At 38.3% G+C, this 15,336-nt stretch overlaps 1 protein-coding gene and 1 long non-coding RNA gene across 2 annotated transcripts in view; one reads left to right on the top strand and one right to left on the bottom strand.

The window, feature by feature from the left end:
* The window catches only part of LOC308619776, a 279,938-nt gene that overhangs the window by 257,604 nt on the left and 6,998 nt on the right, over nucleotides 1-15,336 (top strand). The window lies entirely within an intron of this gene.
* On the bottom strand, nucleotides 923-12,605 carry MMP27 (matrix metallopeptidase 27; the record flags this gene model as incomplete). Its single annotated transcript, XM_081238897.1, has 10 exons — nucleotides 923-1,164; nucleotides 2,109-2,212; nucleotides 2,774-2,933; nucleotides 3,984-4,114; nucleotides 5,373-5,493; nucleotides 5,669-5,830; nucleotides 9,972-10,100; nucleotides 10,193-10,341; nucleotides 11,441-11,679; nucleotides 12,507-12,605. 10 exons carry the CDS (start codon nucleotides 12,603-12,605, stop codon nucleotides 923-925), a joined length of 1,536 nt encoding a protein of 511 aa, XP_081095023.1.

The following is a 15,336-nucleotide window of genomic DNA, read 5'->3' as shown; positions in this document are numbered from 1 at the left end:
AGGACAGGAAATTTCTACCAATAGGTTTAAGCCCAGGTGGCCAATATACACAGGAAACACAGGAAATCTCTACATTTCTTGTATATGAGATCAGTGTGCACACAACTTGCTTTTAAACTTTCTAAGGAATGGTTCAGTGTATTGGTCTATGCTTGGGGTGGGGTTGGGAGGGTTGGAAGGAAAACTACTTTCCTACTCCTGCTAGTTTCTTAATTGTTAGGGGATCATCTTTAGTATAACACTTCCTGCATCTCTCTAGGCTCTCACTCCTCTCTTTGGTAGGTAGAATAACTTATTTGAATGGTGAATTTGGGAGCAGAAACTAGGCACATGTAGCTCCATCCTTGTTTCTTTCTCTTTGGGCTCCACATAGTCTGTAGGCAGCTCACTTTTTCTTGGGGAGGCATGGTGCTTTCCAGTTCTTCCCATGACTTGTAAGTATAGCTCACTCTAGAATTTGATATTAGGAAGCTTGCTTGTCCACAGATACATTCTCCAATATTAGCTTTTTGTAATAAAGGTGGTATTTTACTCTCCCAAATGTATGTTATTTCTCAGTGGGTTCAGAACATGGGTAGGGATGAGGGATGCAGTTTATCAAGCTTCTCCAACTCCGAAGGTCCAGACAAAATAGAATGCTAAAGATTAGTTTAATAAATGTCTTCAGTATTTTGTTATTATAACAAACGTCTTACTTCTTCAAGTCTACAAAGCATAAAATATGTTTAAAGTCCAGTGAGAGTTTTGTTTATACATAACTTCCTGTAAAAAGAATCAGGAAGCTCAAAAAGCTGTTTGACTCTTAACTAGATAGATATTTAGAAGTAGGACTGGCAACTTGATGTTAAAGAATAGTTCTATTCTCCTTTGAAGCAGAGTTCAGATTAAAAGACCCCTTGAGGTTTATTTTAGGTCTATGACTTTATTGATAACTGTAGTTTTTCAGCACATGAACAATACTGAAAATAAGCAAGTTTAAATTCTTATGATAAAACATCTCCACTCCCCCTGAATGTACATTTTCCTCGCTGATAGTAAAATCAGATGATGAATTTAACGGTTCTCTGCATTGAAACCAAGTATTGGTTTTCATTATTCGGGTAACGTTCTTTGCCTTAGCGTCATATTCAAATTGCTTTGATCTACGGAAGAAGTAGAAGAATCCTAAAGAGAGAGAATCATGATTAGTTACCTTGCACCACTATACAATGAGTCCACACTTTTTAATTTTATGAATATAGAATAAAATAACTGAACATTATATGGAGAGAAAAGAAATGTGTAACAATATAGATACATTTTACTCTGCTCAGTCACATGAGAAATATTATTTTTATTTCCCTGACAAAATAGCCAAGGTATGAAACATGAGTTTCAAGGGCTTACTACCTTTCTAGTCAGACTGTGGTTTATGCCAGAGGTTCTCAAACTAGGTTTCAAAAAAGTGTCTCAGAGATGGGGAGAAAGAGGCACCTGTGAGTATGGCCTTGGTCCCTACATCCTCATTTTCCTAGTGTTGCTCTGGTTAATCTGTTTTAGTTTTTGAGGTTCCATGTTACATTTCACTAAAATAACAGATGATGTTACTCAAAAACATGTTTAGACCCCTGCTTACTTCATGGTCTGGTTTGTTGTCTTTGAAGATATAGTAGCTGAACTGATGCATTAAATTGCTTGAGGTTCTTTTAAAACTATAGATTCCTGGATCTTACCCACAATCCTACTGCCTCAGAAACTCTAAGGAACTTGTAGTTTCATAACCTCAAGCTGTGTATATTAAACTATGTACATTAAGATTGAGAATCACTGTTCACTTCACGTGCTTAGTCATTTTTCACACTTAAACCTCTTCGGGGGTATCTTTATAAGGTATCTTGGATCAGTGATAGTTAATTTTTTGCAGTTTTGAAATAGTATGACAGAGAATATAATTCAGAACTTACTATTCAGTTTTTGATAAGGCCCTCAGATTAAAGTTTATTATTATTTACATGTACTCTAGAGTAATAAAATGACGTTAAAATGGAAACATTTAAGATTTCTTGCTGTCTTATTTCACAGTCAGCAAAGTCTTCCAAGTATCCTTATAGTCAGGCACTGATGCTTACCTTTATGTTGGAAAGCAGCATCCACTTGGAGACCAATTCCTGGAAAGTATTTTACCACCCTGTGTGGATACCCTTTGTCCATGGTTTGGGTAACTTCGTCATACCTGGAGACATGGATTTGAAAGGTTTTCAGGGGATCTTAGTTTTGGAGGGGGAGGGCTTAATTTTTTACTGCCTCCTTGGAGTCAAGCAAGGATGTAGAAAAAAAAAGTAGCCCTACTGGAAGAAAACAAGTTGGATCAATAATAAAATAAAAATGGCAAAGATTATTTTTGGTTAAATCACTTATAATGTCTTGAAAGCAAGGAATTATGAGGGGGAAAAGCCACATAATTTGCCAGATTGATGCTATTCTGTGGAACTGTGAAATCAAAATAAGAGCTCATCCTAGAGTTTCAAAGATTTTGACTAGATATGTTTGTCATTGGCGGTTTGGTTGGCATCACCAGATTTATGATTTTATCTTTATTTTTTTAACTTGGAGAAAGATCTTTGAACTGATTGAAACATTCTTTTGTTTGGCGAATGCCATCCACCTAGGATTGCCTTCAAGATAACACTTTAGGAAGACTGTAGGTTAATTTTATTTTTGCCCATGTTAAAGTGAAGTTATCTGGATATTTTTCTCCAGAGTAAAACAAAGGGTCAATTGTCTGTAGACTTGCCTCCAGCACCAAATGCCCACAAAGAAGTAGGTTTTTCTTGTGTTTTGATCACAGACAGCTGCATCAATTTTCTTCACACGTCTTGGAAAGCCAAGTATATGGATGGATTTGGGATAATCTGGCAAGACAGCATATCCTCTGATCATCCAGAAGTTTTCATCTAGGAAGAGAGAAAGTGATTATCTTCTGATTTATTTCCTAAAGGGAGAAATAGCTGTCTTAAGAAGTTTGAAAATAATTAGATGTTTAGTTCCTTTCAGGTTCAATGCTTAGAGATTTAGTAATCTTATGTCTCCATTTATTCTTACTGCTTTCTTTAGATGCTTATATCATTAACATTACACAAATAATATATACCTATAGTTAGTAGTGTGCATACCCATGTCAATTGAATTCATTGTATTAATTCTTTCCAACTCTGACAAAACAGTCAAGTATATTTGGACATGTTCTCCTAAATTTCAGCACCCAAGTGTTCTCAAAGGCAAGTAATCTGGTGAAACCCATATAAAAAGTAGGGTTGCTAACTTGAATATTAGATACCAATTGAATCTGAATTTCAAATAAACAATGACTAATTTTTGGTATAAGTATATCCAAAATATTTCAAAGGATATACTTATACTAAAAAATTATTTTGTTTTTTTGTCCGAAATTCAAAGCATCTTGTATTTTTATTTGCCACCTCTAGCAACTCTAGTAAAAGGGGAACATAGAAGAGAAATGGGTTACTTTTATTTTTCAGAAAAAAAGACTTTTTCATTTTTGTTATACAGTTTTCTTTTCCCCTGTGCTGTTGGGATGGTGTTTATCTTTACAACCACAGAGAATCCTTGGATAGTTATTCTTTTTTTTTTTTTTTTTGGCGTTATGTGGACCTCTTACTGTTGTGGCCTCTCCCATTGTGGAGCATAGGCTCTGGACGCACAGGCTCAGTGGCCATGGCTCACGGGCCCAGCTGCTCCGTGGCATGTGGGATCTTCCCGGACCGGGGCATGAACTCATGTCCCCAACTTCGGCAGGCAGACTCTCAACCACTGCTCCACCAGGGAAGCCCTGGTTAGTTATTCTTTATGATAGGAACCTAAGGTCAGGGAAGAAGCCCTGTCTATTTTGCTCATTCATGAAGATTATATTCCTTGCACTAAAATACCCACTGAACAGTTCAGGCATCCAGCGGGAGAAGAGGAATAATGATGGGTAAAGTTACCTTTAAAAACCAGAATCTTGTCTTTGGGGTTCTCATATGCAGCTTGAATATCAGCTGGCAGAGATGGCCAGAATGAAGAGATTAATTCAAATTCAACATCAGTGATATCATAGTAGATCCTCCATAGATGCCTATGTTAGACAGAAAACCGTACTTTATACACAGTATATATACATCTATTTCAATGAAAATGTTGCAAACTGACACTTGTCCCTTATCTAACTGGTTGATATTTTCCTCAAACAATTTATAGCATTAATACAAATTTCCTCAGCAAATTTAGGTGGTTATGAGTTCAATTCTACCCTTTGGAATACCAAGGCCAGGACATGACTTTGTGCCCAATCTTTTGGGAACTTAGAATAGCAAAATACCCATGGAAATCTCATAAGTAGTTCTCAGTGTGCTCAATCATCTCATTTTTGCCAAAGCAACGATTCCCAACATTCTAAGCCAATACCAAGCAATCTAAGAAGAATTTTTTGTTGCTGATGTTTGCTAGAATAAAGAAATGTTATTATTCTCATGGCTAAATATTTCCTCAGATTTTCCTTCTGGCTGTAAAGTTCTGAGCCTATGAGGAGGACTTGAAAAGTCCTTATCGTCCATTTTCCTTCCCATGCTGGCTACCCATCCCTGACAAGTGGTCTCTCAGCCTTGGCTATTAAGAGCATGGTAGTGACAGCATGTCATTACAGTGCTATATAGTTGTGGGTGGCAGGAGTCTGATTTCAGATATTCTTTTCTTTTGCCCCTATATCCTTGTCAGATGGTGTATGTCTTGATACTTTGTTCTGAAAATATGGTCATGGTATACATAACTGACACACCATGTTGCAAGTTAAGTGCAGTAAATTATACATAGTGAGAGAAGAGATTTCCTACCACAGCTAACACTGTTGATTCAGCTTCAAGAAAAGGTCTGTCGATGCGTATTTAACAATTGGCTCTCCAGGTAGGAAAAAACCCTAATTTTTATCATTTGATGATTTCCAGGGTGTAAATAATCCAACCATGGCCAGTTGCAAGCTACCAAAGTGATTTGAACTAGTTTACAAAATTCTTGAAAATTTAACAGTTGGATCCTGAAATGGTATAAGCCAGCTCCAACACACCACCAGGAGTGATGTGTTATTTTAGCTAAGAAGTCACTGAAAGTAGACTCTGTTTCAATGGCAATTTAAAAATTTGCTTTAAAACATTTAAAAATTAATTTACCAAACAAGTAAGAGACATGTGCACAGAATAAAACATTCAAACAATATGGGCAGTTATAAAACGAAAAGTAAAGGCACATATTCTCACTACCCCCACAGCTCTCTTATCCCCAAATCTCTTGAAAAGAAAAGGCTTCATAGGAAGTTGAGGTGTTTAAGGGAATGGGTTTACCTGCCTTTAAAGAACATTACTTCTCTGCGGAAAGTGGTGATAGCATCAAAAGTCAAATCGGGGTCACAGGCATGGGGTACAGTGGGTCCCTTTGGCTTAGCAGGTGTCTTAGGTGGACTTCCTTTGATGAGAAAAGAAATACCTTAGTGAATTAAGAAGGCATGTAGAAATACCTACAGAAGGATCTTACCCAAGAGAATATTTTCTTCATGATAATATTTCAAGAAGTAATTTTCTCAACGTCCTTCCTGGAAGGCTTTCAATTCAGTTCACATATATTCAGATTTGTTGCTCACCATAGATGGATTGTATTCCATTGATATCGTCCTGAGAAAGTGGGTATTTGCTAGGATCCAGGGAGACATAATTTGGGAACATCAAAGCTGTTTGATCATTGGTGTGAGAGAGCCCCAGTGAATGACCAAATTCATGAGCAGCCACAAGAAACAAGCTGAATCCTTAACAAAAACAGAGGAAACATGAGTACATTAGTCATTCAGAAGGAGAATGATTGCATCTGAGATTAGGAAGTAACTGAGGGGGATGAAGAAAAGGCTTGCCAAACAGCAGATAATTCTTATAACATATTCACCATCATTTATCTGGGAAATATTTCAAGATTGATTGTTATTAGTCACATTATGGAGAAATATAACCCAGAGTTAACAGATGGCAGGAAACAGGTGTCTCAGAAATGGATAGTAGTAAAAAAAAAAAAAAGAGAGAGAGAGAGAGAGAAGGAGAAGCCGCCAGTCTTTGGTTGTTTTTAGGCTGCTGAATGTGATCATGTTTCTCCTACCTATATTATTCAGAGGTTCTCTATTGGCTGTAGGATCAAGTCCAAACACCTAAACATGGCCTTCCATGAACTAGTCCCTGCTTTTTTTCCCAGCCTCATATTTTATTTTCACATTCCATGAGCTAGCCATATTGAATCATTTGCATTTCTCATCTATGCCATGTTCTTTCTAATCTCTGTGTCTCCATATCTCCATCCCTTCTGCCCAGCGTATTACTTTCTCACCCCCTTTATCCCCGCTATCCTATGTATTCCTCAGGAATCCCTCTAGAGCCATCTCCCTCATGAGGCTTCTCTTATTCCCCAGCTCCTGTCCAGGCTGACTTAATTACACCTCTCTCGGTTTCTGTAGACTCAGTGCTTAATTCTGTCTTTGCAGATAAGTACTGCATTGTCTATTTCTTTCACCAAGCTGTGTACCCTTCAGGTACCTGGACCATGTCTTAATCATCTTTTATTCCTGGTGACTAAGAAACTGCTTAGTGATGGTTGCTGGATATCCAGGTTTTTATGTGGTTGATAGAATGGTTAGTTGTGCCTCCTATACAAGACCATAGTACTCTGTATTTTACCACACCAGAAGTCATACCATGCATGATTGGAGTTGCCTTTTTATTTCTCTGTCTCTCCCACAGTCTGTAAGTTTCTAAGTATATAAAAGACTGTCCTTGGACTTTCAACTAAGCCTATGGACACGAAGGAAAAGGCTGAGCCTTTTGTGATGGAGATTTGTCCAGTGATGTTTGCACAAAACAAACATGTAATGGCAAAAAATTATTTCATGGACTTTCATGCTTTTCTGCTCTAGCTTTTGCTGCTACCCTTTGTCTGGCTGGCAATATCACTGCATGTGCTTTTGGACAGGGATGGGACAAGTGACTCTTTAAAAAAATAATTCAAACTCAGATCATCTGAATGAAGTCCAAACATTTATTGTGGCTTTCAAGACCTTCTATTTAGGACTCTAATCTGAATCTTATTCACCATTTTAGCCTTCTGTTCCACCACAATTCTAATACTTGGGTTGGTTGGGTTATTCTGTCTAGAACTGTTTACTCCATTTTGCCTTCAGAGTTCCTGCAGAGCCTTCAGGTCTCAGGCTTGACATCACTTCCTCCCTGACCTCTGTATATGGATTGGAGTTTATCTTATGTGCTCCTATTACATTGCCATAGTTCCCTTTATCCCACTGTTGATCATACTAATGTTAATTGCCATTTGATAGAGTGTATCCTCTAGACTGTAAACCCCTGGAGGGCAGGGTCTGTGTCTTATACACTATTGTATATTCCATTTCTATCACAGAGCGTGGGTCAGAGTAGATGTTGAGTAAAGGATTGTTACGTGATTTCATTTATCAAATATTTGTAGAGTATCTCTTATGTGCTGACAATATTATAGGCTGTATGATACTGTAGAAAAAAAAAGACAACATTGCTGCCTTCTTGGAGATGTGACTACATAGATAAATTGGTACATAATACATCAGTACCTTTGTGAATAGTTTTTCCTTCTCCTAGAAATCACTCTATCTAATCATCATCATTATCATTAATACTAATAATCACCAACATCATCATCAGTGTCAAACACTTTCTGAATGTTTGCTAAAGGCAGGTGCTTTGCATGGTGTTTTCACCTTCATTACAGATAACGTGTGTCATCTTCCTGCAAGTAAGGTCTGCCAAGCCACAGACCACTGCTCTTCTCCATCCCAACACTGCATCTGTAGCGGTCTCTGAGGTCTGTTTCAGTTGTTTAGTGCACATGTGTGAGTAGAACATTTACATTCACATACAGGCTTGACACTGACCTCACTTTGGGAGATTCTCAGGAAAGCCTCTCTATGTGCTCAAATTCCTCCAACATCATCAAGCAGTGACTGTCCTCCCCTTAGGAAACAGTGGGATTAGCAGATGACAGTTGTCTATTGCTTTTAAGGAAGTTACACTAAGACTTTTGTGCCCTTTCCATAGAGAGAGCTTACATATACGTAAAGAAGGTAATCATATATTATACATTATTGCCAAATTTTCTATTTAAAAAATCTGATTGGAGGTCACATATGCTTGAGATTTTATTTTTTTATTAAAGAACAAGAAGGCATTTTCCCTTCTACATCAGTGAGGTAAGAGTTATATGATTGGGCATCCCCCAGGGACAAAAGTTTCAAAGCTGAGGGAATGTAGTAAAGTAGTTAGAAGATAACCCATTTTAGAATTGTTGCCTGGCAATTCGCCAGAACTTGGTGGAGGGCTATATTTATCCTCTGCTTTGCTCAAGCAAGTTTTGCCAACTTGGGGCCCAGATCACATTGGACTTTTTCGTAATCGACCCCACACATCCCCTTTGGCAAGGGGCCTTTTGCAGTATGCATAATAGTAATTTTACTACTAAATATTGGAATTAATAGGGATAAAATGACAGTGAAACTTTCATATCTACCTCTAGATATGAAAGTAAATACTGGCTGACAAAGTGGAGTCATTCTGACTTTGGTGAGCACTAAGATATTTCCTATAACTGCCTGATTGGACATATCCACACTGCCTTTAGGCCAAATCCAGAGAAATATTGGGACATGTTTCAGCAGGAGATACAGACATGGTCCATTCAACTACTCTGTTGTTTGAGTCATGGTGTCACCCTACATCTTTCATTTTCTTGTCTTTAATGTAACTCACGTGACAGTGGCAGCAACCAATCCCAGACTTCCCTGGTACCTGAAGTTCAGCCAGCACTGAGTTCTTTACCCTCTTTGTTTCCTAGCTCTTGGAAGAACAATTACATCACATGATCAGACTTAGCAAGGAGTGGCCATGCATCATTTTGAGTCACTGGCTTTCAGTTTTGCAGAAACTGTAAAACTGGCCCACAGACTGTCTGGAGTTACGTGGTCAGGACTGAATTGTGTCCTCACATACCATCCACCAGAGAGACACAGCCTCCACTTTTCTGGGACCTGGGAAACCAGATGCCAGACCCAAGATGACTGTAGTCAATGATAGAAAAAAAAGAGTGGGAGAACCCGAGAGTCTATTCCACCTGCTCCTTCATTTGAGGCACATATTTTTACTCTAGTAAAGTTTTGTATTTTGTTTGAAAAGTAATAAAATATCTCTTATTTTAGTGCCAGGGAGGCCCATTAAGAGAAATAAAATCAACTCACTTAGTCTGAAGAAATAAGTCAAATATAAAGACAAGGGTCTAATACTTTGGCAGATAGGCAAGAGTTAGAAGAGGTTCATGCATATAAACAGACTTCCTATGGGCCATGAACCCACACAGCATTCTTCAATCACTAACTTAGAATCACCACCTCCCCAGAGTCTTCTTTCAATCCTCAAGCCAGAGACGACTTCTGCCATGGGTATAACAGACAGCACAGTCTGCCTTGTATGGTAGTGAGTGGGTCTAGGCCTTATACATCACACAAGATCATGAACCTCTGAAGAGCTGGAACTTTTCGAGTACAACTTTGTGGTCTGTACAACACCTTGCGCAGTTCCAGGCACATAGTGGCCCTTCAGGCATTGTGGGTATATGAATGAACATCTGAGTAAGGGAAGAATGTTCTGATCATAACAGGATTAGAAACTTTATGAAGATGTTGTGTGGATAAGGCTCTGAACTGGACAAGCACAATTGTTTGAATAGACATTGAACACTTTCATCAATGTCATCTGGAATATGAAAAATCGTAGGGAAATTGGGAAGTAAAAAGCAACTAGTTGCAAAACTATTCCTTTAGGAATTTGTATGAATAACAAAATTTTGTTCATAAAGAAAATCGGGCTCACCTGCTCCATCCTTGGTCCAGTTTTCATCCTCATCAAAGTGAGTGTCTCCACCCAGACCCAGACCAGGAGGAAAGGCATGGCCAAGGACTCCCAAGGGGCCATCAAAATAACGAGGACACCAACCATGGACTGAGATACAATTCATGGGGGGAAAAAAGATCAGCCTCTTCAAATCTCCTGGGATGAAATAGCCATATTGTTTTACCTGTTGAAAACCTTACCTCGGGTCCTAAAGGCAATCATGATGTCTGCAATCCCTTTGGAAATCTTGGTGAATATTAGGGGAGTAACTTTGCTCCACACTTCTAAACCTTTTTGGATAGCCTCATCCACATCAGCTCGTGCCATATCTGGAGTGTAGTTTATGATTCTTAGAAATTAACAAAAATATATAAATTGGTGGTTATACATACATGTAAACACATACTGTGGAAAGAAAATAATTTCTATGTCATCAATTATATGCGGCAGTAACTTTTGGTATGGTGCTATTGCTACATTTGTACACTACTTTACTATTTAAATAAGGTACTTTTACATATGCTATATAATTCAATCTTTCATTTGCCCTATTCATCAGGTAGTATTATCACACTTTAACAAATGAGGCTCAAAGAGGTTAAATGACCTCCCTAAGATCACATCTTAAGTGGGAGATCATTAATCTCATGTATGTGTTTGCTGTGTATATGACTGTATTATAAATATCTTCTAAAAAGAATTGAGATTTATTTCCTCAAACGGCTTGTAGAAATCAGTCTTATGCATGTGTCATATATTAAGAGTCTCACTTGAGAGCCACAAAGAGTTTGTTACTCAGGAAAAGATCTTCCTTTAGTTTATATTCCCTATCTTGATAAACGTATTTTTATCTCAATCCCTAAGGCTCAGTAAGATGAAGGAAGAACTATCAGAAAGACTCTTTAGGGCCAGCCAGGAAGGCTCTAGAGCAGTGGTCAAAGTCACTGACTCTATCTCAGGTCACAGGTGCACTTCATCTTCTTTCTGCCAATAAGCCAGCTCCCTTTCCTTGAGATGTCTGTGGTCCACCTTAGATTTGACAATCTGACTCACACACATCTCTGACATGAACTGGTTGTGCTCCAGGGTCTTCCCATTTTCCCTTGAGCACACTTCATTTGTACCTTTAAGCATCTGCAATCAGAAGGCAGATCCTGGTCCTGAGCTTTGATAGAGGTGGCAGAGGCTAGAGATTAGAGCATATCTGCCAGAGCCAGTCTGCTGAGAAGAGCTGTGTAAAACGGCCTATGGCAAATAAGCTTTTGTTTCTCTGTGTTTAAGGTGGTAATAGCAGTGATGCCTATGTCACAAATTTCTTGGGAGGACGGAATAAATAAAACCTATCAAGTGCCGAGCACACAGGAAGTGCTCGGTAAAAGAAACTATTATTATTTTTGTTCCTTGGAGATTATTTTCATGTTCCTTTAGATTAGGGGCAGAAGCATTACCTGTATGTGAGATTGTATTTCTTCCACCCAGGGAGAGTGTAGCCATACTGACCCACATCAGGCACTCCACACCTGGGTGTCTTCATGATCTCAAGAGTATTTGAGTCCAGTTTTCCAGTCACTGTCAATCCGAAAAATGCTTGCATTTCACGAATTTTGCTGTCTATGAGACCTCTGTTCTTGGTTTGAACAAGATGACTCCCTTCTATTTTGAGAGAGTAGAACTGGTTGAGATATGCCTGACCAAAAAGACAGAAAAAAAAAAAGGCACAGACTACAGGAGAGCAGATCTCCATCACAGGAGAAAACAAAATTTTCTGAAATCCTTTTTGGCAGTAGGAGGGAAAAAGGAAGTAAGTAACAAGGGAAAGGAAGGAGTGAGAGAAGAAAGAAGAGAGGAAGAAAACAAAGAGGAAAGCAAAGAGTCACCCTGTGCTTTCAGTTTTCAAGAACTCATTGAGCTATGTGTGACCAGAACTGGCTAAACCCACACAGCCCATGAGACTCCAAACTTCCACAGAAGAGAAGCAAGCTTCTTCTGTGTGTTAAATTATCTTGTGTCTTACATATTGTTGCTGTTACTTTCATTATGGTGTTTCCTTGAAACAAATGTTAGAGGAGATGTGATTATCCATTTTGCAAATGTAAATAATATCACCAAGTATGGCAAATTGGACTGATTTTTAGAGGGAATTTCCAAAACAATGTGTTTTTCATACATATAGGGATAGGTGGCTCCAAAATATAGTTGGATTCTCCTGGTTGGTCTTCAAATGCTTTTATGGAGACCTCCTTTCTTGCAGGGCTGACCCTTTCTATTCTCACTATCTCTTCACTTGTAACTATTGCTTAAAGTTGTAGCAAACCCTGCCTGTCCTCCACCCCACCCCTACTCTCCACCCCTCAAATTTCCTTGATGTCCTTAGAGCCAAGGAAAGGAAAAGCAGCTCCTCACAAGAAAGTTCAGGACTCTTTGGTAGGAACTAGCTGTCTTTTTAAGTCCCAATACAATCAATAAAGTAAAAGTTTTATTGATAGTCATTAATAACATTTGTTGAGACAGTACCTGAGCCAGTTGCATGTTTTCTTCATTTTCCATCGTTCGGTCTGTGGGAAACGCAGAAGAAAATGTTACAAAGACCAAAAATAGAAGAAGGCTCTTCATTCCTCTCTCTCTTCAGTTGAAGCCTTGTCCTGTTTGCATAGAATTTAGAAAATAATAGTGAGACGTGGCATGAGTTGGCTTGTATCATCCTTTAATTAAAAACAGCAAAGGACATTTGCCATGGGGTGTGTCATGATATGCTTTTTTTTTCTTAGGTTGACTTGATTTTGCAATCATGATCTACAATTGTTTGGTAAACACAGTCATTGTTCATTATTGAATTCAAAATAATATAAAGTCAGCCTCCAAGTTACTTTGTCCTTGCAAAGTTGAAGGTTTTCCTCTTGAGAGTTTATGAAATAATTTTCCTTTGAATGAACGCCCAAAATATTTATATAAAAAGATAATTTTCTTTGTAAAAAATTTTTATCTTTTTTGAAATCACCTGTTATGTTTGTAAAATTGTAATTTGTTGCTTCTTCTGAGGAATACAATTTCACCTGTTGTCTTGCTCTTGATACAGATACTTTCTGCATTCTAATAAACAAGCCATGTCTGTTTCTCAAAAAAAAAAAGTATGGTGTCATGAAAAGACAATTAATTCAGGAATCAGATTATCCTAATTAACTGGGTAAACATCAGATGTTTACCAAGCACTTTCTATTTTCCTGTCACACTAAGATACCGTTCCAATCTTGTTGGAAAATTCAGACATATACAGAGACTAATGCCAGATAAAATGAGAAAAGTAGCAAAATGCATGTGAAGATTCTAGAGACTGAGAAGGGTCAAAAGGTAGAGAGATCACTGCAGATGTGTGTGGCCTAAAGGCTTCAAGCAAGTGGAGCCTGCACTGTCTCTTGAAGAACGTGTAGGAGATTTGGCTTTCACAGCGGAAAGGAGAAGGCATATGAGTGGAGGGAGGCCACAGGAAACAGGTACCATGGCGGAAATGAACTATAGGAAATCTGTCCTGACTGGAGCAAATATATGTGTAGATAGCCATGGGAGATAGGGATGGAGAGTCTAAGAAAGTGTGCAAGGAAAATGCATGTTTCTAATCTTTTCGTATCTAGAATGCCATTTATTCCATCCTCACACTTGACTGCGAGTGTTTCTTGTTATGGAATATCAGGCTGAAATAAATCTCCCTTAGAATTTTGAAGTTACGGTTCCATTGTTTTCTAGAATCTAGTATTGTTGAAAATACTTTTATTCTGATTCTTGATATTTTTCTTTTTTCTTCTGAAAAATTTTGAAAGTCTCTTTAACCAGATATTCTGAAGTTTTATAATGATGTCTCTTATGTGAGTCTTTTTGCATTAACATTGCTTGGCAGTAAGAGAGCTCTTTCATTATGAAAACTTCAATTCAAGGAAGCTTTCCTCTATTATTTCTTTGATAATTTCTTTCCACCCAGTTTCCTCTTTCTCTTTCTGGAATACATATCTACTGAAACTCTTGGATTAAATCTCTGTGTTTTCAATATATTCTTTACTATTTTCCATCAACTTTATTTCCAGCTCACCTACTGAGTTTCTTATTTCAGTTATATTTTTAATTTCCAAGAGCTCTTTCTAGTTCTCTGAGTATCCTTCTATTTTTTACTTTTTTTGTATTTTGTTAATGTTTTTGGATGTAAAATATCTTATTTTTAAAGAATGTTAAGTATTTTTGTTTGCTTGTTTATTTTGACATTCTCTTTTGCTCCCAGGACTGTCTCTATTTCTTCAAAGTTTCTTTTTTGGTGTCTGTTTTTGACATTAGAAGCTTTTAAAAAAATGTTTGGATATGTTGTGCTCTGCAATCTGTTTAAGATTGAGAGAAAGGAAAGCTGACTGGAAACGATGTGTGCACTGGCAGGGCTTGCCAGTTAATGACCTTTACTGCAGGGAGGTGGGGCAGGTTCCAGACACTTCATGTGGTGTATTAGCTGGAATGAGATTTGGTCAAAATGTAAGAGAAAAACCCCAAATAATAGATGATTAATAAACGTTGAGTTCTTCCTCATGTAAGAGAAAGCCAGATGTGGCAGTCCATGGCTTGTATGACAACACCACATCATCAGGGATGTAGGCAGCATACACCTTGCTACACCACCCTCTCAGTGCCAGTGCCTTATGGTCCAGGAGACTTCTGCAATTGTATCTGCATTACAGGCAGCAGGAAGGAGGAACATAGAGAAAGTAAGTACCCAGTCTCTTTCCATAAGCCCATGGAGTATTCTGCTTACACTTTTTGGCAAGAAATTAAACACATGGCCAAATCTAGCTGTAAGCAAGGCTACAAAATGTAGTCTCTTAGCTGGATGCATTGCTACCTCAAATTAAATTGGGGTGTTACTGCAGCAAAGGAAGGGAGGAATCATGTTAACATAGGTAACTAGCAGTCTCTGTCCCATTGAGATTTCTATAGTGTTGGTATCTGTAAATCTTTTTTCTTGGGTGAGCAAGTTTCTCCAAAGATGTCACCTCCAATTTCCCATCATTTTAATCTCCCAACAACAAAGTTATAGGAGGTGCCTCTGGTGCCCCGTGTAACAATCCCCTCAGTACACCTCTGAATTTAGTTGTATGGTGGTGGACAGGCTTGTGTAACTCACCTTACTCTGACAAAGTCCAACCTTAACCACAGACTGGGTGTCTTTCTGCTTTCCCAGGGCGTTGAGCTGCCATGAAGCTGCAGGTCAATTCCTTAGAGCTACCCAGTGCGGGAGGGAATTGAAGGATTAATGTTGAAGGAGGGAATTGAAGGAGGGAATTGGAGGCCGGATCAGATCCAGCCTCCGATC

The sequence above is a fragment of the Mesoplodon bidens genome (genome assembly GCF_964165515.1).
Source record: "Mesoplodon bidens genome assembly, chromosome: 7".
NCBI classification, from domain to species: Eukaryota; Metazoa; Chordata; class Mammalia; order Artiodactyla; family Ziphiidae; genus Mesoplodon; species Mesoplodon bidens.
This window is presented reverse-complemented; position numbering and strand designations above follow the sequence as displayed.